This window comes from Podarcis filfolensis (genome assembly GCF_964270895.1).
Source record: "Podarcis filfolensis genome assembly, chromosome: 2".
NCBI classification, from domain to species: domain Eukaryota; kingdom Metazoa; phylum Chordata; class Lepidosauria; order Squamata; family Lacertidae; genus Podarcis; species Podarcis filfolensis.
The window spans coordinates 100542654-100570105 of NC_139605.1; the positions used below are offsets into that span (position 1 = coordinate 100542654).

A 27452-nucleotide genomic window follows, 5' to 3' on the forward strand; every position below is an offset into this window, starting at 1 on the left:
AACTGTGAGAAAGGAAATACTTAACCTAGAACTTGATGACAAATCCAAAGCAAAATCAGTATTTTCTCCTTAAATATTGTATTCATTTACAGAAGCCTACCCTATTTCCATCTGAGTCAGACATCTGGCAAATTAGTCATAGAATCCAGTTTCAGTTTGCAAACAGGCAACAGCAGTAACTATCTATGAAATAAAACCAATGTGCCCTTCTGCAGGCGAGGCAGTCAGAATTATTCACAAATGGGAGAGCTGAATATCCAAAAAGGCTTCTAAGAAAAGATCCCTTGCAACTTAACTGCACAATTAAGTTGCCCAATGCAACATGTGTTACTTGTCACACCCAACCTTGGTCTCCTAGTACCACCAGTTCTCCAAGTCAAGCTGTTCCATCCTCTTCAAATGCAAAGAGTACTTAAGATGCCTACCTGAGAGACCTGAGCAATTGGCTCTGGACCCCATTGTTCAGCAAGTCAGAGGTCACCCCCTCAAAAGACAGGGGAAAGAGCCTGTAAAAAAGCTGAGCTGCCCTGCAGTTATGCTCTTCCCACCACCAGAGATACAGACCAGACTATCCTTGCCCACTGCTTGCCAGTAAACCAGAACAACTATAGTACGCTAGGATTGGTGCAGTTTTAGAGCCACATTATTCTGAATTCTGTTCTACTTTGTCCTTCACCCTGAATGAGGAGGAAGAGGAAGAAGAGCTGGAGTGGGAGGACCTGGCCCCCCAAGAAGAAACCGGGGGAAACTCAGATGTGGACACCAGCTTCCTGCCTGACGGTGACAGGAGGAAGAAAACCGACGGTGAGGTTCTTCACCTACGAGAAGAACTTCGCCAAGAGTGGGAAGCCAAACAGGAGAAAATCAAGAGTGAAAAAACCCCTATACCAGAATGACATTCGAAAAAGGTTATATGACTCTTTGCTAGTTACTCTGTGCTGTCCAATGAGGGATTAAAGCTTGCAAGTAAAAATGGAAAAGGGTATGACTACAAATTTCATTATGTGATCTGGCACTGGGGTTGGGCATTTGACTAGTCAACAAAGATTTAGCTGATTGATAGGTAAAACATTTGTCAGTGTTTTTTTGAAGCACTGTTAAAACAAAGTAATACTTTAATCCAGTCTGCCCCAACTTGGTGCCATCCAAATATCTGGAGGACACTAAGTTGGGGAAGACTGGATTAAAGTATTGCTTTGTTTTAACAGTGCTTCAAAAAAACACTGACAAATGTTTTACCAATCAATCAGCTAAACTGGCCAGAAGAATACCATGGTCAATGGTACTGAAAGCCACTGAAGAACCAACAGGGTCACATCCCCTCTGCCCCACCCAATCTACTGGGCTGGAGATGAAGGTAGTGAACATTGTAATGTAAGCCGCCCACATGAGACAGAGACTGTTCTTACCCAAACTAAGGTATGAAGACTGATTGAAACAGATCCAAATAATCAGCATCAGCATGTCAATTTGGGAAGCTATCATATGTTCTAATACCGTGACTAATAATGAAATATTAACGGTTGGAGGCTAGTTTAAGGTTTGTGGATTCAATAAGGATTTACTATATTTAATGAATTTAACCACCACCTCCAGAACAATAGGAACCACACCCTTTTTTCTGTGAAATGTTCACTACCTTCATCTCCAGCCCAGTTCTATTGCTGATTTCAATAGCCACAATTGTCAAGGACCCAGAGTATACATGTTGGGATTCAATTATCTAAGAAGCTTATCCACATCCTCCAACTGCACAAGCCATGAAATTCCAAGGTCCTCCTGACAAAGTAGCCTAAGCATGGACATTAAAGTCCTCAACCCCATTGCCTTGGAGTCTTCAATAACACCCTCAAGACCACCTGTATCAGTTCAAATAGGGTGATGTGGGCAGAAAAACAATAGGTACAGAACTGGCCAACTGCTGAATAGGGCATCTGATGAGGCAGATGCTGTCCAGAGTCCAAAGCCATACATCCTGCCCCTCAAATTATGCTTGGTGCTACATCCAATAGCTTGGGCATCTGGGAGAGGTTCATACCTCCCTCAATATCCAGCAATGTCTCAGCAACACAGCCAGACAGCTCACTGATCACAAATCAACACTTATAGTGTTTTCCTCCACGGCTTACCAAAACATTCACAATTACAGTGGTACCTCGGGTTAAGTACTTAATTCGTTCCGGAGGTCCGTACTTAACCTGAAACTGTTCTTAACCTGAAGCACCACTTTAGCTAATGGGGCCTCCTGCTGCCGCTGCGCCGCCGGAGCACAATTTCTGTTCTCAACCTGAAGCAAAGTTCTTAACCTGACGCACTATTTCTGGGTTAGCAGCGTCTGTAACCTGAAGCATAAGTAACCTGAAGCGTATGTAACCCGAGGTACCACTGTAAAATGCACAATACTGAAAGCCTTTGTAGTATGTGCTAATGACTAAGTAAAATTCAGCACCCACCTGATGCCCACTAATTTCTAGCTCTCATTCTTTCCCCCCCATTACTAGGGTCAGAATGTTGTAGACAAAGGTGAAACCATGACTGCCAAACCACCACTTTCAGGGTCTACAACCCTATAGTCCTTGGTTTCATGGGCCGCATATGCCCCCCCTCCCTCACCTGTCTATTTCCATACTGCTGATAATTCATAGTCCCTAGTTTAGTTTTGTCTCTGACAGCTTTCTTCTTGGTTCCTCAGTTCTGTGCCTTCACCACTGTTTCTTCATGCCCTCCTTGTCGGTCCACAGCCTGCTTTGTCCCCCTTCCTTCAGCCACCTTGTCTTTTGACTCATCTTCCTTCCTGCCCCACCCCACAACCTTTACTGATCTTCAGGGTTTTCTTCGGATTCTCCTTTTGCTGCAGTTTCTTATTTCCTTCATCCTTTTCCTGAAGCCTCGTTCTCCAGTTAGCCTTTCAGTCCATTTCCAGTGCTGATTTCAACATCTATATAAAATTCTGGAGAAAACTAAAAGGAAAAGTAGGCAAATAAATAAAGCATTTGAGTAGTATAAGCTACTCATATGAAAGGCCTGCTGCATTTAGCAAACTGTTTTTCATGTCTTTCCACTGACAACATTTGTCTCTGTATCGCCTGCATTTCCTGCCTGGGCTGGAAAACACAGTGTAGCAACTTCTTCATGTCCTAATTTAAATCTACTTCTATGAGATCAGAGGAGAGAGTACTGCAAAAGTTTAATCCAGAAATATTCCAACAGGCGAAATGCAGCCTCTTAATAAGGGTGAAAGCTAACTCCTAGTGATGAACAGCGGATCAAGTATTGAACTTGGACGGGGGAAATCAATGTTCATGTCCCCATTCAGCCACGTAGGTTCACAGGGGAACACAGAGAATGGAAGCTGAACCCTTCTTGCATGTCCATTGCTAATCTCTTTGCAAGTCATCCTTCATGAGTTCTTTTCTTATCTCCAGATTCAGCGTCCTTACAGGAGAAAAGGAATTCTGGAAATCGAACACCCCAAGCTTTGTACCTCACTAGGTCAGAAGCAGGTTTAAACAAACGCGTCTGGCGTCATCACATAAAACTTGAGCATTGAAGACATACAAAAACAAAAAGTTCATTGAAATATAGCTACACAGCCATGAGCATTTCTGAGGCTGGCTCTCTTGTTGTTTCTACGCTGGTTCCCAACCGATTAGATCAACCCTATACATAGCTATTCAAAGACAGGCTGGTAAGCTCTCATGCCAGTTGTTTACATGCACAACCCTTTCCCCCTCTCCAGCTTCATCTTTTCTAGTGCTAAAAGCAATTCAGGCCTTACTTTTATGGTATTTTCCTTAGTGCGACTGAGATAGTGACATAGCTACACACAACCTAACCTAGTATGATTCTTTAAGCAAGGTGGTAACACTTTAACATTAGATGCACAGCACCAGTAATTCAGCCTTCATTGCAGCCTTCATTCCATGTTTTTTGTCCTCCATATCTTTTACCATTACAGGACTATAAATTCTTTAATGCTTTGATAGCAAGACTGACACAACATACTGAAACTCTAGGCTAGAAGTTGAACATATTTATCACTACAGCATGGGCCATTTCCCAATCAAGTGTTCACCTAGGGATAGGCAAGTGACAAATCACAGGGCTGCAATCGCTTACGTGGATAATGAACATTTCTCTCCACTGCTTTTCATGCTAAAAAGAGAAACAAACTGCAGAGATTCTAACCAAACACACCTTTTCCTGTCATTGACAATCTGATCAAAGGCTTGCAAGCATTGTCACAGACGTAAACAGGATTCTGAAGAAAGACACTGTTCTAATTCTTCCTGGAATGGTCTTGCACTAGTTTTAATGACAATTCTCTTTCAAAGTTGTTAGCAGACCAAGAGGCCAATTCTACATCCAATTTCAGTTAAATGACCGAAGTGAGCATCCAAAGCTCTGAATACTGTATGAACATGTTAAGAGAATATTAAAATTATTTAGAGAGATGCTAAATCTACAAAGAAGCCACAACATTATTCAAACGCAAACTGTGCCTCACTGGATTTAAACAAATATATTCCAGTGTAAAACTAAGCAGAAGCAAATTAATTCAATTTAGATTTATCCAAATTGTTCTAACTCCAAATTTAAAATGCAACTGGCTTATATAGTTGTATTTACAGTTAGACACTATTTGCAAGGTTTTTCTATTCCACTAAATATTCCTTTAGCTAATAATCTTGTACATAAATAGTTGATTTTGTTTAAGAAATAAGATGCCACCACTCTAAGACAGCTCTCCCTTCCTCTTACATGCTAGCCCTTCAAAAACTTCTAAAGTGAAGATCAGCATCAGATTAAAAACAGTCACCTGATTATGCCATTGCCATCACAAAAAGCTATTAATTCATACCTGTATCACTTGCCCCATGAATCTATACAATTGAATCTCAATTACACTAGTACCTACCACCAGACAATATATTCATTCCAGTCACACAATACTATTTTAGTCGCAAGCTCTGATCATCTGACTCTGAGGCAAATATTTTCCCTACTCCTTATTGGGGGGAAATAAGAGAGTGATCTCACCAGGTAAGTTCTCCTAGAGAGGAGCTACATCTACAGCGGTACCTCCGGTTACAAACTTAATTCATTCTGGAGGTCCGTTCTTAAACCAAAACTGTTCTTAACATAAGGCGTGCTTTCGCTAATGGCGCCTCCCACCGCTGCAGCACAACTTCCATTTGCATCCCAGGGCAAAGTTTGCAACTGAGAGCATCTACTTCTGGGTTAGTGGAGCTGGTAACCCGAAGTATTCGTAAGGAGGACGGTACGTAACACGAGGTTCCACGGTAATGTCAATTCATTCTAAAGCACAGGTGTCATGTGGGAACTGCTCTGCATGACATGAAGTAATTTCAAGTGAGACTCAAATGATTCAGAAACACTGTATTTTTCCACATTGTAGCAGAAATCACCAAAATCTTGCAATGTACTTTATTTAGTACTCAAACATGTTAAGCAGTGAATAAAAGGCTAGCACACAGAGCCTACTAAGCACAACAATTGGAAAACAGTAAAATTGAAAATTGTCCGCTACAAACAATAGTCACTACCTAAACAGTACTACACGTTTGTTTCAGGCCAAAATGTCCTCATGGCTGATCTTTTATTTAATGCATAGATCATTTAATTTATGGTTTACATCTATTCAGTGGATTTCTATTATCTACTTTGAGAGTCATCTAAAACCTTTGGTCAACTCTAAGTATATATTTGTATAACCTATTTAATGTTATGACATGTTTACACAATAGTCCCTTATAATTTGAAGAAACATGATCTATGATTCATATCTCAAAACAGATCACACTGCCTCATGAATTAGACAACTACACAAAAAATATTAGCATTGTATAGCAAACCTGGAAGTTAATTAAATAGAGCATTACTTTGATCTATGCATACTATGGGATTATATTTGAAAGGGGTAGCAATGTTGCATCAAAAAAAAAAAGTTTTGTAGCATTTTAAAGACTAGCTGGTTTATTGCGGCACACACTTTCGTGGGCTAGGGCCCAATTCAATCAGTTTTATCGCATGAAAAAGTCTCTAGGCTAGGAGTATATTCCACACAGTATGTGGGATCTCAAATATAACAATAGTGTTCCCTTTAGAACCAAGATTTACTGTTGCAAAATGAATAGCTTATGCTAGCAGGGGTGGACAACTGGATCCCATCCATCAGCCAGCTCCTGACAGTTCCCCAATCCCAGCGATGGGTGGGCATTTAAGTTCAGTGTGCAATGCAAGCCTTGCTTGTAGTATGGATCTTCTCAGTTCAGGAGCCTTCCAAATACAGCCCAACTCAAGGCGCCAAATTTAAAATGAATCTGAAGCACACTTTTATCTCCCCCACATCTGACATCATATGATATTGAGAGTAGAGATCATAGGCACGGCTGTGAGAAAATGGCCTTGCAAGTCAAATTAGGATCCCAGCCTGCCCAGCACTGTGGGCAGAGGTTCCCCAAGCATGCATTACAGGTACCTAGCAGAGACATTCAGTTTGCAGTCTTCATCTTGGAAGACAGTTTAGAAGCTGACCATATGGCACCAAGCTTAATTCTCTTACTTTTTTGCTCTTTATTCTTCCTCATCCTCCCCCACACCCTTCTGCTTTAACATCTTGCCTGGTGAAGAGTTCTGGAGAAGTTGACAGCTTGCCAATATTTTGTAACATTTTGGTTGGCCCTAATAAAGGTATTGCCTACCTTTTTGGATTTTGGAGGGGGTGTTTCTCAGCTGGCTTTACTCTTAACATGCCTTTTATTACACTTTCTTACACTTCTGCAATATTTACTGGGAGCCATTCGTGACTTTGATGGAATAAGGATTGAACTGAACTCCCATGTTCAGACCAGAACTGCAGTTAGTTAACTTTTATGTTCCAAAAAAACAAACACAAGAGTTGTATTAAAACTTGGTGTTAGAAGTACAGCTGACTTCACATATTTTCACATGTCCAGATCTTCTGCATTAGCAAGAAGCCACAACTAAGCAAAGCAGACAGTGGAAAGTATTGCAATAACAAAGTTCTCACTGTACAACTCCATGGGCAAAGCAACAGAAAAGTTGTCAAATTTGTTTTTTTTTTAAATACATATTTATTAAAGTTTTGCAAAACAAAGAATTCATCATTTCAAAATGTATCATTTCCATACATAAAGCTCAAGAAAAACAACAATATGTGACAGAAAAAAGAAAAAAGTGAAAGAAGAAAAATAGAAAAACAGAAAAAAGAAAAACACTCTTTCTTAAATTTGTAAAGTTCCATGCCCCTCTGTCTTGACCTCCTCACATCCCCCTTTTTTGTGTTCCACTTTACTCCAATCAGATTCAGCAAATTCAAAACCTTGTTTCAACTATACTTAATGTTATATTCTAATTATTATGTCCCCATTTTCCATTATTTTAATCCATACCCCATCTTATAAAATATGACATAATATTGTTCTGTTCATAACCCCTTATCCTTTTTTTTCTTAGATTCTTCTTTTCACACATCTTTGACCAGAGTCACACAAACCCTGTTACTTTTACTTCCCACATCCTATTGACACTCAAAGATTTTACAGTATTTTTGTAGATAGTCCTTAAACTTTTTCCAGTCCTGTTCCATCGATTCTTCTCCCTGGTCACGGATTCTGCCAGTCATTTCAGCCATCTCCATGTAGTCTATCACTTGCGTCTGCCATTCCTCCACGGTGGGTAGATCCTGTGTCTTCCAATATTTAGCTAAAAGTATTCTTGCTGCTGTTGTTGCATACATAAAGAATGTTCTATCTTTCTTTGGCACCCATTGGCCAACTATGCCCAAGAGAAAGGCCTCTGGTTTCTTGGGGAAGGTACTTTTAAGTACTTTCTTAAGTTCATTATATATCATTTCCCAGTAAGCCTTAACTCTTGGGCAAGTCCACCAGAGGTGAAAGAATGTTCCCTCAGCTTCTTTACATTTCCAACATTTATTGTCAGGCAGGTGATAGATTTTAGCAAGCTTGACTGGGGTCATGTACCACCTGTAAATCATTTTCATAATGTTCTCCTTTAAGGCAATACATGCCGTGAATTTCATACCGGTGGTCCACAACTGCTCCCAATCAGCAAACATAATATTATGACCTAGATCCTGCGCCCATTTGATCATTGCTGATTTGACCGTTTCATCCTGCGTGTTCCATTTCAACAGCAAGTTATACATCTTTGACAAAATCTTAGTTTTTGGTTCTAACAGTTCTGTTTCCAATTTCGATTTATCCACCTGGAAGCCAATTTTTCTATCCAAATTATAGGCCTCTCTTATTTGATAGTAATGAAGCCAATCTCGCACTTTGTCTTTTAATTTTTCAAAACTCTGCAGTTTCAATCTGTCACCTTCTTGTTCCAAAATTTCCCAATATTTTGGCCATTTAGCCTCCATATTGAGCTTTTTCTGAGCCTTAGCTTCCATAGGTGACAACCACCTTGGGGTTTTACTTTCCAGCAGATCTTTATATCTTATCCAGACATTAAACAAAGATTTTCTGACAATATGGTTTTTGAATGCCTTATGAGCTTTAACCTTGTCGTACCAAAGATATGCATGCCACCCAAAAACATTATTAAAACCTTCCAAATCCAAAATGTCTGTATTTTCAAGAAGCAGCCAGTCTTTCAGCCAGCAGAATGCTGCTGATTCATAGTACAATTTAAGGTCTGGCAGGGCAAATCCACCTCTTTCTTTTGCATCAGTTAAAATTTTAAACTTAATTCTAGGTTTCTTGCCCTGCCAGACAAATCTAGAGATGTCTCTCTGCCACTTCTTGAAACAATCCATCTTGTCCAAAATTTGCAAGGATTGAAATAAAAATAGCATTTTAGGCAATACATTCATTTTTATAGCTGCAATTCGACCCAACAAGGAAAGCTTCAAGTTAGACCAGATTTCTAAGTCTTTTTTAACTTCTGCCCAACATTTCTCATAGTTCTCTTTAAATAAGTTCAAATTTTTCGCCGTCATATTAATCCCTAGGTATTTCACTTTCTTAACCACCGTTAAACCTGTTTCATTCTGAAACCTATCCTTTTCCATTGGAGTTAAATTCTTCTCTAATACTTTAGTTTTTACCCTGTTTAGTCTAAATCCCGCCACATGACCAAATTCTTTAATCAATTCCAAAGCTCTTTTCATACTGGATTCCGGCTCCTGTAAAGTTAGAACCAAATCATCTGCAAAGGCTTTCAATTTATATTGTTTGGCTCCGACCTGAATGCCTTTTACAAATCGGTCCCCTCTTATCATGTTTAGCAGCACCTCCAGGACCGAGATAAATAATAATGGAGAGATAGGGCAGCCCTGACGTGTTCCTTTTTCTATCTTAAAATCTTCAGTCACCACATTGTTTACAATCAATTTGGCTTTTTGTTCTGAATATATTGCTCCTATACCATTTTCGAACCCCTGACCCACTCCCATCCCTTTCAAATTTTTCTTCATAAAACTCCAAGAGATATTATCAAAGGCTTTCTCCGCATCAATAAAAACTAAAACAGCTTTCGTGTTGATGTTCCTTTGCAACAACTCCAGAATGTCAATTATATTCCTTGTAAGAAAAGTTGTCAAATTTGAATTTAAAAGGTGAAGAGTAGCTAGCAATTTTGCAAGCTTAAATGCCAGTTAAGAGTTACTTTGTATAATCATCTACTTTTGTGGAGGTATATTCTACAGTATACCAGGCACCTCACCGTGATACTCAGGCAATAAAAGCAAAGCAGTTTTATATGCAACTAGACTATGTGAACTTTGTAAAGAACAGGCTATTGCCAAATTCTAAAGTGTTAATGTTCACATTTCTATTTGGGGAAGTGGGAGGGAGAGGGATAGGGGGAAGGGGAGAGAGAGAGAAGGAAATGACAGCTGTGTGCTGTTCAAACATTCATCAAGCCAGGAGACCTTGGAGTATGCATCGAAAGTGAAACTGACTAATGTTTCCTTCCCTTCTCTCCCATATACCTCAAAGCCAAGATGCAATTATTACTTAAAACAGTACATAAATCAAATTAGTTAAAAACACAAACAAAAAAAGTTGTCACTTGCAACAAAGTATCACACAAATTAAATGAGGTTTCTGAGATTTGAAGTAGTTTGCTTTAATGATTTAAGGCATTCTAAGGAACACCTTCCTTTCTCCTAAATTATGTCACGAGAACTGGATAAATACAAAAGTTTGTAACCAGAGGCTGGATTCCGTTAACTAGTTCCACTAGTGGTAGGAAGTGCAATGGCTTACACTGGCATGTCAGGCCTCCCCCATATTGGCTTGGGTGGGGTGGGAGAAACCCCAGAAGGGTGTGCAGGGGGAGAGGGGAAGTCTGGGCAAGCAGAAATGCTTGAGCTAAAATAACATCTGTATTAGCACAACGTTGAATTCCTCTCTTTGTTTCCACATTTGCCAAAGAACTGACAACCTGAATGAAAACGTTCTAAAGAAACTCTGCATATACGTGCCCATTTATTTTTCTTAAAATATAAATGCTAAGAGTTTTATGTCTTATTTCTCTTGTTGTTGTCATTGTCTTGGACCCAATATTGCCAACCAAAAAGGCACTTAAATTAGCAGAAAGTCATCCCCATCCCTCTTTATTGATTCTGCAGCTCCCCACAACACATTCCATCCCATTCCATTCTGGAGGGTCCTTTGACCCTTAGGAGCAGCTTTTCAAGGGCTGTAATGTGGAAGACGGGGCAGGAAAGCCCCATTGTGTAAGGAGGATTCTACACGTGCTTCTTGGAATCCAAGCTGTTACTGCATATATGCTATTCTGGAAGCAGAGGTAAATTTTTGTCACAGTTCTTCATTTCATAATATGGAGATTGAGAAGTATGGGCAACAACAGCATGGTTTCACATATAATGACAAACCATAGGCTGTCTCTACATGAGCAAGTCTTGGGCTCACACACTTCCACCTTCCCCCATTTCTCTTGCACAGTAAGATGCTCTTACTTACGGTTTCTACAAACCATAGTTTCCCGTTATGTCTGAACCAGCAAATTATAGTTTGATTTAGACATAGTTTCAAAGTAAATGAACAAGCCTGGAATGACCCTTAGGCTTGCATATTCACTCTCTCTCATGTGCTACAATGCCTCATTTCCTTGATCTGTAGCAAAACAAAATTGGCCCAACATCCAAACCAACAAGACGTACCAGAATTGTAAACCAGTTTGATCTTGATTTTCAAAAGCACATAGACAGACAATTTAATGCAAACAATGGTTTACATAATTTAATCCAATTTAATGCAAACAATGGTTCACCTCATGAATATTAGTGCATGAGGTGAGAAGGATAAACTGTGGTTTTGAGAACTGGGAACACAACTGGGAAGTGCAACGAAATGTAGACATATGGAAGCCTTCCCTAAGTAACATCTTGCTTTCCCCCATATTTATTTATCTACTTGATTTATATAGTTGCCCCATATCAGAAATACTCTAGAAGCCAGTATGCTGTAGTTGTGTCTGACTAGGATCTGGGAGACCAGGGTTCAAATCCCCACTCAGTCATGAAGCTCACTGGGTGACCTTTGGCCAGGCACAGCCTCTATAGCAGCCTATAGACCCTCAACCTGTGGGTCCCCAGATGTTGTTGGACTACAACTCCCATCATCCCTAGCTAGCAAGGCCAGAGCTCAGGGATGGGAGTTGTAGTCCAACAACATCTGGGGACCCACAGGTTGAGAACCGCTGCTCTATAGGGTCTTTGTAGGGATTAACTGAAGAGAGGGAGTGAACCATGTACTCAGAGAAGGTGGGATATAAATGCAATAAATAAGCTCTTCTGTGTACCTCCTTAAGAAAGCTGGAGATGCAAGCCAGATGGAGATGTCAGGTGCCAACCTGGCATCCAGAAATCTCCATGTGGTCGTAATTGGACCCACGCCAATAGCAAAATGTGCCTGGTACCCGGTTAATTTCTAACACTGGCAGTTCATATGCTCGTGTTTAGCATCCTAGGACTCTTTTGAGCAAAGGTAACATTACCAAGAGTTAAGTGATTGAGAATAAGAGGAGCCATAGCTGAGTGGTAGAGCAACTGTTCTGTATGCTGAATGTTTGATACCTTGCATCTCCAGGTACGTAAGGAAAAGACTCCTGTCTGAAATCCCGAACAGCTGCTGCCAGTTAGTGTAGATAACATTTAGCTATAGAGACCAATGTTCTGGCACTAAGGCGGTTTCCTATTTCCCATGTAAAATAACACCATGCTGTAGTTATTTGTGCCTTGCTCCTCTAGAAACCAAATATTCCCACATCATTACCCCTGACTGTGTTTATCATCATCCCTAAACTTCTTTCAGAACCTACACCTGATTTTAACCAGACATATGTGGTGCACAAGTAGCTTGTAATACCATTTTTTTTCTTTTTGTATCTTTAGTTTATCTGAAGTAGATTAAGAGCAGGAAATCATTCTTATATACTCTCAAGGCCAGGTTCAAATTTCAGGCTCTGCTACAATTATGGTGGGCCTTGTGGATATTAGGTTCTGAGTAATGATTCTTAATAATCAATTTGTAATATGAAAATCATAGCAGACTAGGCTATACATCTTTGGAGTATTTTCATCATGGCTAATGATAACTTTTACAATGGCTCAGTAAGGAACCATTATTTCACCTGAAAACATTTCACAATATGCGATCTCAACAGGAACAACAAGTATCAGATGTGCTTCTTACCAGTTGAAATTCTCTGCGTCTGTCGTAGGCATGCTGGATACCACTATCTGCCCACAAGCTTCTTATTGCTGGAAGGAACTGCAAAAAAACTTGGGTCTCCACCATTCCGTGCGCCACCACTCCTGAGCGGGTATCAAAGGCCATCAGCATGTCACCATTTCTTTGGTTAGAAGGATTTCCCCAAGGAATATGAAGTTTCTCTCGAGCATCCACAAGGACTCTTACACCTTCAACAAAATTGAAAGCACTTTGTTATTTTCCTAGTGGTATTTATTTTAGGCCCAATAAACAGCTTCTCTCAAAAAGCAATGAGTGACACACATAGAGAGACCCGATCTAATGACAAGTACTGTAATGGATAGAAAAATGTCTGTAGTAGCCCCGACTGTTTTCTGCATAACCAGATCCTGTGCAATTTTGGGTCTGGAGAATAGCTGTTTCATATATGCCTAAGACAGCTGCTGGAATAGGACACTTAACAGTGTGGTAATCAGAAATAGGGAGGTTATCAGCTTTGACAAAGCATGTCTTCAAATTTTCTTTTCAAATAATGAACTATAGACATGGTATTAACTTGGGATGCAATTGTGAAACTGGCCTAACACTTTAATTCTAGCACATCGTGAAATAGGGTTGAGTGAGACCTGGTTTTCAATCTTGTGATACATCGCCAGCTAAACATCATGATGTACCAATATATCATGTCAGAAATAAGGATGGAGCTATGCAGAGGCACTGGGTAGCGTCACAGTTTTGCCCACATTGTGATTTTTGCAAAGCGCGCGCGCACACACACACACCATGATTTGCAATATATTGCCAGGTCAAAAATTATGAAACCGGTATCACAATATGGACTTCGAACTGTTTGGGACAATTTATCACCCAGCCCTATCGGGAAATAAGTCCTACAGACTTTAGTGCAGTCCAGGTCATCTTGAAAATGCGAAGAAAATACTATCCTTAAAATATAAGGTAAAAAACAGAATGTGTACAAGCTGTTACATTTTACTGATAAAATGAAAACACTGGTGTAATGGAGGGGCTAAGGGATTCAGTCATGAACAACTTGTGGGTTTAAAATTTACCTGCCATGAAGTTCCTACATAACTCGTAGGTGCTCTTTTTCAGCCTCAAGACACTTAACACTAACATATATTACAGGTGTGCTGCAAACATAATATCTGAAGCAAGGAATTTTAACACTCTACTGTGCTATATGAATACTAAAAAGTACTGTTATTTGATGAAAAGTGGAAAGACATGTATAAGACCAGAAAAACCTACTTTGGTGTCAAAGTTAAAAATATATTTGTAGTTTCAAAAACACTATTAAGTATTTTCAGTAAGATATTGATTATCTCGTATCAGTTATCATGATCCTGGAAAATAGTTGGTGAAATATATTCATTCTCTCTTTCACAGACTCTCTTACTTTCAAAGTAAGAAGAATGGGAGAATTTTAGTTTTAAATGTCAAAACAGTTAGAACTGTGGCTATTAGTTGAGATCTTTTCATTTGGGATTGTTGATGCCTATAAAGAAAAAAAGAGGGACCATTTTACTGCAGCAAGTTATGACGATAGAACAATATAATCTCTCTTTTGTAAACATAGGCTTGTATCCAACTGTATCCTTTGGCTCAACAGAAGGCTCTTTCATCCATCAGAGGCTTCCATGAAACAGGGAAAGGCAATTTTCATCAGTTTCCCTTTCCTTCTGGAGCCCTCAAACACCTCCCCCTACCCCTTTGGAACAGCGTGGGAGGTGCTGCAGAATGGGGGCTCTAGGGAAAAGGGAGCCAAAAAACACCCCCTCCTTCCCCTTTTCACTCAAGAAAGTCTCCACTAAGTGAAGAGCCTTCAATTAATGGAATGGCAATCTATAGCTGTGTAATATATCTGCATAATTTTCTCAAAGTGCCACCACTGTTTGATTCCCAAGAAGCCCAGCCATGTAACAACTGGGTGGAAAAAGCCTGAGGCAGCTAACATTTAGATCAGGTAGGAGAGACAGGCACATCCTGATGACACATGTGAAGAAGACATATATTAACCTGTGTAGGAATTTAAGAGAGCATGACAGCCCAGAAGGCACATTTTCTTGGCACAGAAAATCTCAGCATGACAAGATTATGCTTACACTACAGATAACTCCCCATTCTTGTGCTCGTGTATAAATTAAGCACCACCACAGACAAGGCTCAGAAGCCAAGAGCCCCATCTTATGATTTTTGAACAGATTCTAGACACTTCAAAAACTGGAGAATCAGAGAACAACTTTCCCCTACATACAGATCAAGGATATAAGCAGCTCCTGCATACGTGAAGCTGTCATGGTACAACCTCCTGTACACATCTTTCCAGAGAGCTATCTTCAAATATTTGAAATGTATACACTTTTTTGGTAGATACTTGAGATGGGAAGCACTTTCAGCTTTAACACCTTATTTTTGCAAACATATGTTTCGTAGGGAGATGTGAGGGCCCGTGGGGGAAATGGAAAAATTGAAGCGGGGAGAGATGGTCCCCTGAAAAATATGTGTTTCTCCCCCGCAAAAAAAAAGAAAAGAAAAAGGATTATGAAATATTTTCATTTAGAATGACAAAGAAAGTATTTAGGCCAAAGTGTTCATATATTTTCCCCACCCCCTGCCAAATGATTTCTAAAACTATGTAACAGGAAGATTTTTATGTGAGACTATGTATGTACAGTATCAAATCATTACAATTCCTGCACAGTGAGAACAAGTCCTGAGCTGTCAACTGAGAGTACAACGCTCACATGCAAGAGCAAGATGTATTTTGGCCCCTTGGAGGGCATTGTCACCGTCACATGAGAAGGAAGAAGCATTCAATGCCATCTTTGCTTGTGGTCTTGCTCTTACTGGCATATTTGTTGATCCTGTTTCTGTCCTCTCATCTAGGCCTCAAAGGACTGGGAGTGGAAGCTAGTACATAGCAACATTATTTGTTGTCATCTAATTCACATTGCTGTTGGATCCAAGATTCAATGTCATAAATGATGATTGTACTACTTATGAATATGATCAAATTACAAAACAAACAGCACACTTAAGGTTTGTTGTTGGAAAGGTGCTTTCAAATGCTGCAGGCTTCAGAACATCTTCACACATTTGGTCAAGGAATACAGTGTGGGGTTGTGCCAAACATATCCCGCCTGCAGAATGATGGCAAGGTCTCTGCACAACAAAGTCTCTGACTCCTCTTGCTTCTTACATACTTCAGATTCCTCCATCTGCTCCAACATGTGAAAGAAACTGGTCTATGTTTGAAACACCAAATCAAGAAATAAACTGATTATGTGAAAGGACAGGAGTTTATTTCAATCTGGGGAAACCTTCAGCTTTTAGAAGTCCATGATAATATGAAGAAACAGAAAGTGATACCACAGAAAAAGAGACTGTTCAAATTTCATGTACTGTAGTGTTCCCTGAGTTTTGTTCCTCCTCCCATCTTTCTCTTGGCTCTTTTTATGTCTGTTTTATACTGTGCAGGACTGAAGAAGATGACATCATAATTTTCTGAAGAATCATTTGTTTTACAGTGGTACCTCGCAAGACGAAATTAATTCGTTCTGCGAGTTTTTTCGTCTTGCGAATTTTTTGTCTTGCGAAGCACGGAACTGCACCTCTTCAAGCAATGCACCCTGGGTATTAACGGTTTTAAGAAAAAGGAAACAAACTTGCAAGACATTTTCGTCTTGCGAAGCAAGCCCATAGGGAAATTCGTCTTGCGAAGCAACTCAAAAAACGAAAAACTCTTTCGTCTTGCGAGTTTTTCGTCTTACGAGGCATTCGTCTTGCGAGGTACCACTGTACTATAATGTTGATGGTCTCTAGTTATTGTTTTTGCGTGCTAATTTACTGGCAAAACCAAATAAATGCTAGGTTCCTTACAATTTGTAGCTTGTAGTTCCATTTTTAAACGAAAACTTTAAATTCCATTTGCCTGAACAAATGTTATTTTAAATATACTAGACATGATAATTCTGTGGTAAATCAAGTTAGACATAATGCATCTAATGTTCCTAAAGTAATAACATGCCTTTTAATATGTAAAGAGTATGTAATGTACAAGTATTGTATTTGAAAATAAATAAATCCAAAAATTTCCAGGGAAGGGCATTCAGGGGAAACACTGGGGAAAAACCTTCCTCCCCTCAATGACTTCAAAATTCCCAGAAATCTTACATCTTTAATTCTGTGCTTTTTTACTCAATTGAGATTTGTACACATCAACTCTCATTGTGCATAAAAAGAGAAACTGTTAGGAAGTTGAAAACGAGACTGGACAGGTTAAAGCTGGATCTTAGACTGTACCATATTGTCACCAGTTGTAGCTTGAGCCAAACCCAAATATTTTGTAAGCCAGGAGGGGGCAGGGAGAGGAAGCACACAAGCCAACTGACATGCAAAAATAATTTGTTCCTATACTACTCACTTCCATGTCACAAGACAGCATTAGAATGACACTAAGCAACGGTACAGATATATCCATTCTTGGACAAGTTTTGGACATATTTCCATAACTGTTCATCACTTTGTGAAAGCTAAAAAAATTCCCTCTCCCCATGCCTACCCTTCTCTCCTCACTGTGTAACCACCAAGAACTCTCCTCGCTTACCCTTCACGTCCCCAATTTCACATGCAACAAATTACACATGCAAAAAACTACAGACACAATTGAACTGTCAGGCGTCATAAGCAAGGCATGATAACAAGCTTCTATGAACTCCTGTTTGATAAATCTCAAGAATACTTTTTAAAAATAAACTCCCCAGGCAGGATTTGCACGCCATTCCACATTGTTCCGTTATGGACCATTCACCTCCCACAGCAGACATTGAAACATTTGGCTGTCTAATCTTGAGTGACTATAAACACACACATGACTACTCACACTTATAATCCATTTTCACCATATGCAAGCCTTACGTTTTTAGGTCCACAATTCTTCTGTACACTCAGGTAACTGACTTCTGGAAACTTTTCTCTGAAGCCCCTCATTAACCTTGCAATTGCAATTCCTATGCCTATAGTGCTATGCCTAGTTTCGTCTCTCTACATACCCAGAGTCACAGCTTCATATCACAATATACCCATAACATAATATATATTTGCTACAACTACTGGCACACCACAACAGGTATCTTCAACCTTTTCAGACTCAGGACTCACTTTTAACCCTAACATGCATCTGGGGACCCATTCTTAATCTTTCATCACCTATATGCGTGGCGGTGGTACTTCTGCTGCACCCCACTTTGGATCAGGTTGTGAAGTGGGTTCCAACCTGCCAATTGATGGCCAATGAGTGTACAGGATCTGGCACAAGGCCATCCTGACCACCACACTATTAATTCCATATACATGCCAGGACCCCAACTACTCCTCCAACATAAAAGAGCACTCGCATCTTTAAGCCAACGTACTGAGCAATGACAAACCTAGAGAGCATCCTAAAAAGCAGAGACATCACCTTGCCAACAAAGGTCCATATAGTTAAAGCTATGATTTTCCCAGTAGTGATGTATGGAAGTGAGAGCTGGACCATAAAGAAGGCTGATTGCCAAAGAATTGATGCTTTTGAATTATGGTGCTGGAGGAGACTCTTGAGAGTCCCATGGACTGCAAGAAGATCAAACCGATCCATTCTGAAGGAAATCAGCCCTGAGTGCTCACTGGAAGGACAGATCCTGAAGCTGAGACTCCAATACTTTGGACACCTCATGAGAAGAGAAGACTCCCTGGAAAAGACCCTGACGTTGGGAAAGATGGAGGGCACAAGGAGAAGGGGACGACAGAGAGATGGATGGTTGGACAGTGTTCTTGAAGCTACCAGCATGAGTTTGACCAAACTGTGGGAGGCAGTGGAAGGCAGGAGTGCCTGGCGTGCTCTGGTCCATGGGATCATGAAGAGTCGGACACGACTAAACAGCAACTGACTAAACAGCATGCTTCCAAATCAGGATTCAAAATGAAAGAGCGCAAGCCAGCGTTGCCACCCAGACTCTCTGCGCCCCCAACTCCGCCTTACTCCCTCCCTCCCGTCCCTTCTTCATCATGCTCTGATCACGTTTCTCCGAGTTATGTTGTACCCACGACATGTCCACCACCACTAGCTCAGTGGTAGAGAACATGCTTCGCCTGCAAAGCGTCCCAGGTTCTCAGTGCCGTAGAAAGCCCTCCGTTCTCACACGGCACAAGGCAGCTGTCAGGTTCTTTATAAAGGCCCCGTTCGAAAATCCCCAACTCGTCCCAGCACAACCGAGTCGGGCGACACACGCACGGGGGGCCCTTTCCATACTCAAGCACCCTCCAAAACCGATGACACGTGTACTGAAAAAGTGAAAACAGGAAAGCTGCGGCGAGGGCTGTGGATCCCAAGGGCAAAAAAAAAGGGGGGGCAAGAAGTGAGACGTTCGTTCTGGCCCGTCTCCCTCAAGACACCCTCTCAAGCCGCAGCCCTCACACGCGTGTTTTCTTCTCCCCACGTACACCCTCAAGGCTCCAGCGACTTCGCCTCCGCAGACCTTTCCCACCCTCTCTTTTTTCCTTCTCTCTCTGGGCTTCCGTCTTTCACTAGCAGCAGCAGCTGAAGGATTTCTCCCTGCAAACGTTGCGGTTCTTTTTTCTCTCTCCCCCACCCACCGCTTTTTTGTTGTTTTGCTGGCTTCCCCCTCCCCCACCTCAACGGATATCGGGGGGCGCGCGCCTCTTCTGCTCCCCCCTCCCTCTTTCCGGTGGCCCCAAAGTTTGGGGAGGGGGACGGACGGGGGCGCGCGCGAGGGAGGACCCCCCCTTCCACCCTCACCCTTGATGACGTTGCTGTAGATGGTGGCGCGGAACTCCTCTCGAGCGGCCCGGTCCCAGTCCTGCCCGTGGATGATGCGCATCTGCTTGAGGAAGGTGCTCTTGCCGCTCTCGCCCGCGCCCAGAAGCAGGATCTTGACGAGCCGCTTGACGTAGGTCTTCTCGCGGTACAGGCACTTGTCGATCTCTTTGGACTTTCGCTGCTGCTCCGCCTCGCTGCTGTTGAGCAGGCAGCCCGGGAAGCAGCCCGACAGCGGGGACCGCGATGGCAGGAAATCCGCCATCTTAGCGAGCACTGCCAGCCAGGGAGCGGCCGCCGCGGCCCTGCGCCGCTCTGCGCCTGCGTAGCTCCAGGGGACGGGCAGGCCGCTCCCCCCCCTCACCAGCCCACTCCCACGTGACGCGAGGCGCCGCTCCGAGGACGTCACGGGGCGAGCTGCCCAATCAAGAGCCTCCCTGTCGTCACGCGGCTGACTTCTTCTCGCTTTCCGTCCGTCGACGCTCCCGCCGTCCTCCGTCACGTGGCCGTGCGGTGTACTCCCTAAAAAACTCCCCCGCGCGCTTTTTTGTCACGTGATTTCTCTTCTGCGAGGCAGAACCCCCCTCGTATCGGTTGCTCGTATCGGTTTACTTTCACGGTAGCCGAGGCGCCTAAAGTATAGTGAGAAAAGTGCTTAGAGCATGTGCAGAGTGCGTTTCTCGCCAGGGGCGGGCGGGGAGGAGCTGCACTCCGCCCAAAATCAAGTAATTAAATAAAAATACTTCACTAAAAGTAGAAATTGTAGAATGATTTTGACAATTCCCCTCCCCCAGCACGGGTTAAAAAGAAAAATTGAAACGACTGCTGTTGAGACGTTTCATTCCAAATCTGCTAAGCAAAGCCAGAGAGAGGCATAGGCATAGCCAGGATTTATTTTAGGGGCGCAGGCTTTATGTTGCGGGGGGGGGCAGAACCGAGTTATCTGTGACGCAATTGGTCAGTTAGTTATTTAAGCATTTTTATTTATTTACTTGATTTAGCGGTGCAGCTGCCTTCCTGCACCCACTGACTGTAGATGATGACAGGTGGATGTCCTGCCAACCCCTCTAACATAAATCCTGGCTATGCCCATGTTTCCCTCTGCCCTCAAATACATATCCGAATCCGATCACTGGAGGGTGAAGAAGAAGAGGCGTTTGGATTTGATATCCTGCTTTATCACTACCCGAAGGACTCTCAAAGCGGCTAACAGTCTCCTTTCTCTTCCTCCCCCACAACAAACACTCTGTGAGGTGAGTGGGGCTGAGAGACTTCAGAGAAGTGTGACTGGCCCAAGGTCACCCAGCAGCTGCATGTGGAGGAGCGGAGACGCGAACCCGGTTCCCAGATTACGAATCTACCACTCTTAACCACTATACCACACTGGTTTTCTGGTTCTCGAATGTTGCTTCGAAGCAGGCTGGGGGCATCTTCACCTGTCCTGTTAGAAATTAAGCATTCCCGCACAGAAGAAAGGAAGATCTCCCCATCAGGTTGAGCCTACTCTGATTGCGTTTGGCTGCAATTCTTCAGTAGGAAACACATGAGACCATTGTTTTGTCCTCAGAGATACAGTTCCCATTAGCCTTAAACTACAGTTCCGAGGATAAAGTAATGTTCTTTATATGCGCATTGCTTGTATGGTGGGGATCTGCCCCACTTGTAAGCACTGCTTATCCCAAGGTCTCTAATGTGATTTTATGAAGCAGCCACATCTGGATGCCATAAGGGAAGCACATTTCTTTATATATACAATAATAATAATAAAAAATAAGACACAATCAGCAAACACAATTTAAAACATAAACTGTGAGGTAGGGAGGAAAGCAAAGACAGAAAAGCTCAGGCTGTGATAATTACATTATTAACAGTGGCCATTCACAGTTTCATTGAAGACACAGATATAACACTTGCTTATCTCCCATTCTTCAAAGCCTCTCCTCTAACTGAGATACATCTATTGATGATTGTCATCTTTATAATCTGGACTCACTGACTGGGGATATCTGAACTATTCCACCACGACTCCAGCAATTTCTACCTCACCATCAGTGTGATCCTAGACCAGTCTGCATAAGAGGTTCACATGCCGCTGTGCAAGTTCATAACAGAGCATCTCCTTATATAGGAGACTCACTGGTAGCTGCACATACTAACATGCTTTCTGTTTTCACCCCAACACACTATTGTCTACAGCTAATCCCTATGATGTAACCACATCTGCTCAGATTATAACAACAACAACAATCGGAGTTTCCTCTTAGTACAATGTTCCCCTAACAAAGTGAAAAAAACAACAGACCATAAAAAAGAAAAAAAAATAGACCAACAAGAACAGATTAAAACTTGGGAAGTATTATCTATTATCCAAAAGCAGAGGCAAAATTAGGCTTCATTTCACCCAGGCCAAAGACCCAGTTTGACACACACCCCATGTGCATTTGCATACAAACACATACAGGTTGGGAGCCTCAATGGTGCCCCTCTGGAGGCTTTAACCAGAGCAAAAAATCCCCCCTATAACTACAGCACTGCCTAGAAGAGAAAATGACAGGCCACATTTTTTGTCACCTCAGTTCCCAGTTAAAATCCCTCGAGATCAATGATATACAGTCTATCCTGGACAATAGCGCAGGCCTTGGGTGAAATCCTACACCTGACCACAGGCAATTCCACAAGCTAAAATACTGTAGCTACTAACTAGTAACAACAAGACATGTAGCAGAAATGAACACAGGAATCAGGTCTCGGAGACAACTCTGACCCTATGTCTACTATAACAAGACCTAGTAAGTGTCATCCTCAACACTGGAGGTTCATTCACCTGTACATCTTCCAGTGTGATATATGGCAATACTTGCCAGCAGTGCCCTACTTAAGGCACAAATGTTGAAAAACCAGGGGAAAACATTCAAACTCGCAGGATACCCTACCAGTGACCTAAAGGTGGCCATCCTTGAACCGAAGGAACTTCAAAGGGGGATTGCAAAGTGAAACCGCTCTGATCACAAGACTTCAAGAGACTTCAAGAGGCTCAGTGCTATCATTTGTGTACTGAATGAGCACAATGGATTTTCATCACACTACATGTGTTAATTAGCTTGCTAATGTCAATGTTATTCACACAACTGTTTGCTTATGTGCTAATAGCCGCTGTTAATAATGTAATGTATCCCTGCACCTTTCTGCTTTTCATCTCATTTTCTGACCTCACTGTTTACAACTCCCCCCCTTCCATCACCATGGACCTGCAACTCAGGATACAAGGGCATGTATCTTATGAAGTAAGGACAGTAACAGGGGTTGTTAAAATACCCCTGATATGTCAATTGTTGCTATATATAAAAATGCTCTTGATAATTTTTCCAAAATGCATTTGATAAATGCTGACTTGTAGTGCCATAGTTTCTTCTGTTCCTATTGTTTGTGTGTGTTTATGGGAGGTGATTAATGATGTTACCCTGCTTTCACGATTGGTTTTCCGCAATGTTACACATGAGTACTCAGAAACAAGCGCACTGAGTTCAATTAGGCTTTCTCCCAGATACATGTGTAGAGAACTGCAACCTCAAGTGCTTGGGGCCATTCTGCCATATTCTCTTGAAATCAAATTCTAATTTATTCTTTTCCATTTACAAATTGTGGCCTATGAAACAACTCAAAGCAAAATGGCAGTTGCATTTAACACTCATAGGCTGGCTAGGATTCTTAAAGAGCAACTTTCAGTATGCCCCAGGACTGGGGAATTTCCAGGGATATATGATGATGATGATGACGACGATGAACAGAAGACCTAATTGCCATACTACAATCTTCCTTTGAAAGGTCCTCTCAATTCAAAAAATGAATTGCCATACGTTATGTGGAGAGCTGTTGTTTTAGAAACACAAACCCAAAGCTAACTTAGGTCTGCGGAACTAGTTGTTGTTTGGAAGCCAGCCAACGTCGATGGTATGAAGGAAAAACGTACATTTCCAACAGGAACAAACAGTAGGCTCACAATAACGGCACATCTGAAAACTCAGGTTTTGACACTTTCTCTGTTCATTGGAGCACTGATCAAATACTGGTTATTGGGGGGCAAGAACAGCAGGTGGTCAGGGGCTGAAGTTTTGACTCCAAGCACCCTCTTGTGTTTAATACGGCAAGACTGAATGCAAAGGCATTTTCAGTAGCTTCTGCTATCTGGGTTTTCCTCCCCATGGGAGATATGTCCAAGCCTTAGCATCTTTCTGAAGCTTACAACAGCCAAACAGGGAGCATCATCGGCTTAGGACCCTCGTACCTACGGGACCGCCTCTCCTGGTATGTCCCACAGAGGAACTTACGATCTTCAAACAAAAACATATTGGAGGTCCCAGGCCACCGAGAGGTTAGGCTGGCCTCAACCAGAGCCAGGGCTTTTTCGGCTGTGGCTCCGATCTGGTGGAATGCTCTGCCACAAGAGATTAGGGCTCTGCGGGACTTGACATCTTTCCGCAGGGCCTGCAAGACAGAGCTGTTCCGCCAAGCCTTTGGCCAGGGCACAGCCTGACTCCCTCCTTTGGCAATCTTCACAGAACTCTAGCCCAATGGTTGCCATCAATTTGATTTGAAGTAATTTTTTAATGAAATGATTTTAGAATGTTGTATTATTTTATTATTGTTAGCCGCCCTGAGCCCGGCTTCGGCTGGGGAGGGCGGGATATAAATAAAAAATTATTATTATTATTATTTATTATCATCAGGTGAGGTCATGAGCTATGGAGACCCCCTCCGTCCGGATTCTGAGTATTTGTGGCCTGGATCTGGACTACTGCCCAGAGAAGCTCCACATCAGTGGAATGTGGAAAATATGCATCCTGTATTTTTCTCGGTGCAACCGGCTGCTTTACAGCTTTATAATGTTACCTGAAGGTGGGGATCTAAATAAATCCAGCGTTTCCAGCTAAGCAGTGTTTGAGATTGAAATAAGTCTGTTTCCCCATATTTTTCAACACCTCAACTCATCCTGAAGAAGAAAGAAAAGAGCATCTGTTCCAATTTTGTTCCTTTGCTGGGACGTGCAACCTGCTAGCAATTTCTAATCTCGTAAACGATTCAGATTAGTTTCCGATCCGAATTCTCCTTCCGTTTCTTATCCCGTTAGTATTGTAAATAGATGAGTGGGCTCCCCCTAATGCTGGCAGCTTGGAAAGACTCCAAAAACACATGCAAATAAGACCTCGGCGCTCCTTGCTGATTGGCTATGGCGGGACAGTGCCCGATTCCACCGCTGTCTTTATTCTCTAGGCAGGGGATTTCGAGTCATGCAGTTTGCCTGAAATCAGTAACAAGAGGACCAGCTTCCCTGCAATTGGTTAGGCCGGTTTTTTTCTTTTCTTTCTTCCTCTTCTTTTTGTAGCTTTCGGCTTGGCTAAGTAGACCACCATGACCATCAGACGCATAGATCAAGGGCAGCGTTACAGGCCAAGAATGGCATTCCTGAAAAAGGTAACTTGCTATTATTTTAAGAGTCTACCTGAGAAATAGATGAACTGGCTAGTGCAGGAACCCTGAACACATCTGGGAAACATCTGCCCTCTGACCAGAATTGTATATCACAAAGATTTTTGCATGCAAACAATAGGCATGTTATCCGGATAAGGTGTGCTGTTTCTTACAGTTTTCAGAATTAATTATTTTCCAAGGAGCCTATGATTCCATTAGTGGAGTATTTTAAAAAGAACCTTTGCTTGCTGTTTTCCCCAGCCCTTTTGCTACAGAGCAAATAAAGACAAAAATACCCTTGTTTTCGGAAGTCACCGGATGAAAGCAACCTGTTACACACAGTTTGTTTGCGAATGGGAGCAGCAATAGCTGCTTGAAATAAAACTGAGCAGCTATAAGCATTTTGGATATATCATTATTTTTTATATTAAAAAATAGCTCTTATTATTTTACCTCATTCATAAGGCTACAGTTTCTTGCATGGAGGGCATTTTTTTGCTTTGATGGCCATTAATATTTTAATTTTGAGGGATAAAAGCTCATCACCCCGGGGTCTGCAGCCCTAATTCAGCACTGAACTGTAACCCGGTTAATTTCACGTCCCCCTCCAAGCGTTATTCATTGCTGCAGTTACATCCTAACCCCATGTAGACCCAGATGTTTTTATGCTGCAGTTATTAATCTAGAGTATCTACGACCCCCTGGTGCTGTACTCCCAGCCTTTCACATAGATTTGGAATCCTATTTATTTAGATAATTTATGACTGCTTAACATTTTTAGGGGGGAAAACCCAACAACTCTAAGCAGCTAACAGATTGGTCTACATCACATAATCCATTATCCATTATTTGATTTTGGAGAAGAGAGCCAACCTCATTTGCATTCATTTACCTCACTCATAAACATGCAGAGGAAAGGATGAGAAAAACCCACCTTTTTTTCATCAACCTTTTTCGGAAGTAAATGACAGTACAATCCTAACCATATCTGCTCGGAAGTAAGTCCTATTGAATTCACTGGGACTTACTCCCAGGTAAGTGGGGTTTAGACTGCCACCTAAGCCATTTATTTGAGTAAATATACTTGACATATTGATGGTGTCTTTCCGCCCCCTCAAAAGACGCTGCAAGCTGTTTTCTCTGCCTGTTCACAATCTACTTTAAAGTGGGTGTATATATGCCTTTATAATAGTTTAAACCTTACAGACAGCATGTTGACAAATAACTATGTTTGGGATTAACTACCTCATTCTTTCCCCCAAAGCATCTATATAAAAGCATTTTATTAGCACCAATATGTGAAAAGAGTTTAAGCAGGCAAGGTATTAGCCCAGCTTTTCTCCCCTGAACGTTCCTGCCTTTCTTGTCTGTGGCTTATCCTGCTGAATAGAATTAGCTGACTTCCCAGTGATATGGACAGCTGCCCATTTCTGGTGTGTGTGTGAGATTGTGTGCGCACACACTATGGCACAACATAGGAACACATTCACATCTAAGCTGTTTTAGCTGAGTATCAAACATAGGAGGCAGCGACAGGATTACAAGCAAAAAAGAAAAGAGATGAGAGGGAGTGTGAATTTATTTTGTGTCACAATATTTGTCATACATCACCAGCACTTGTACTTTTCATGCTCAAAGCGGGATACCACAATGTTTTCCTTTGGAACTGTTTGTTCCTAGAGCCTGTCAAGATTTATTTAAAAGAGCAATTGGGCCATGTTCTGTTTTGATTTACATGCTTGCAAATTCCACAGAAGGCAAGGAGATCAGCTCCGGAAGGAACAAAAGATCAGTTTAGGAATTACATTTTCCTTATATTAAGACAGCTGGCGTAGCTCAGTCAGTAGAGCATGAGAGCCCAATGTTGGGCAAAGTATTCCCGTATTTCAGGGGGTTGGACTAGATGACCCTTGTGGTCTCTTCCAACTCTATAAAGTCCATGATTCTACCAGAATATGCCTGTACTTAAACCAAAACACACACGGGGATCTTTTTTTTTTTGCCACAGATTATAATAAATTATCCTCATATTGTTCACTTGTCATAAAGCACAAGATGAAACTGGATCCAGTTTATAAAAAATGCCCACAGGTAGTAAAGATGGGATAGTAGTGATCATGTCCGCATATTTGTGTCTTCATCTTGCCTTCCTCTAATATTTAAAAAGAAGTTGCAGGGCTCACCCCTCTCCCTTTTGAGCCTTACTGCAACAACCTAAGTCCATTGTCTTCCGTTACTTGTTTCTAAAATTTAAAAAGCAATTCCCATTGATGCCTGTGGGAAGCTTTGAGGAAAAGGGGGCTTCTTGCGAGATGCTACTGCATACTTCATACCTGAGAATTTGGTCTAAAACTCAAGACACCTGTGGCCACCACTCTGCTGAAGTTAAGCAGGTC

The 27452-nt window shown here is 41.8% G+C and overlaps 2 protein-coding genes across 2 annotated transcripts in view; one reads left to right on the forward strand and one right to left on the reverse strand.

Moving 5' to 3' along the window:
* The window catches only part of GNA13 (G protein subunit alpha 13), a 32093-nt gene extending 12009 nt beyond the window's left edge, over window positions 1–20084 (reverse strand). Inside the window, exons 1-2 of the mRNA XM_083598894.1 lie at window positions 19570–20084; window positions 12735–12961 (exon numbers count right to left, since the gene is read on the reverse strand). Coding sequence (XP_083455020.1) covers window positions 12735–12961; window positions 19570–19852 — 510 coding nt within the window. The 5' untranslated portion in view covers window positions 19853–20084. The remainder of the gene's footprint in view (window positions 1–12734; window positions 12962–19569) is intronic.
* A 4762-nt stretch (window positions 20085–24846) lies between these two features.
* Window positions 24847–27452, forward strand: part of RGS9 (regulator of G protein signaling 9) — a 66657-nt gene continuing 64051 nt past the window's right edge. Inside the window, exon 1 of the mRNA XM_083598716.1 lies at window positions 24847–25059. Within this exon, the coding sequence (XP_083454842.1) occupies window positions 24997–25059 (63 nt within the window). The 5' untranslated portion in view covers window positions 24847–24996. The remainder of the gene's footprint in view (window positions 25060–27452) is intronic.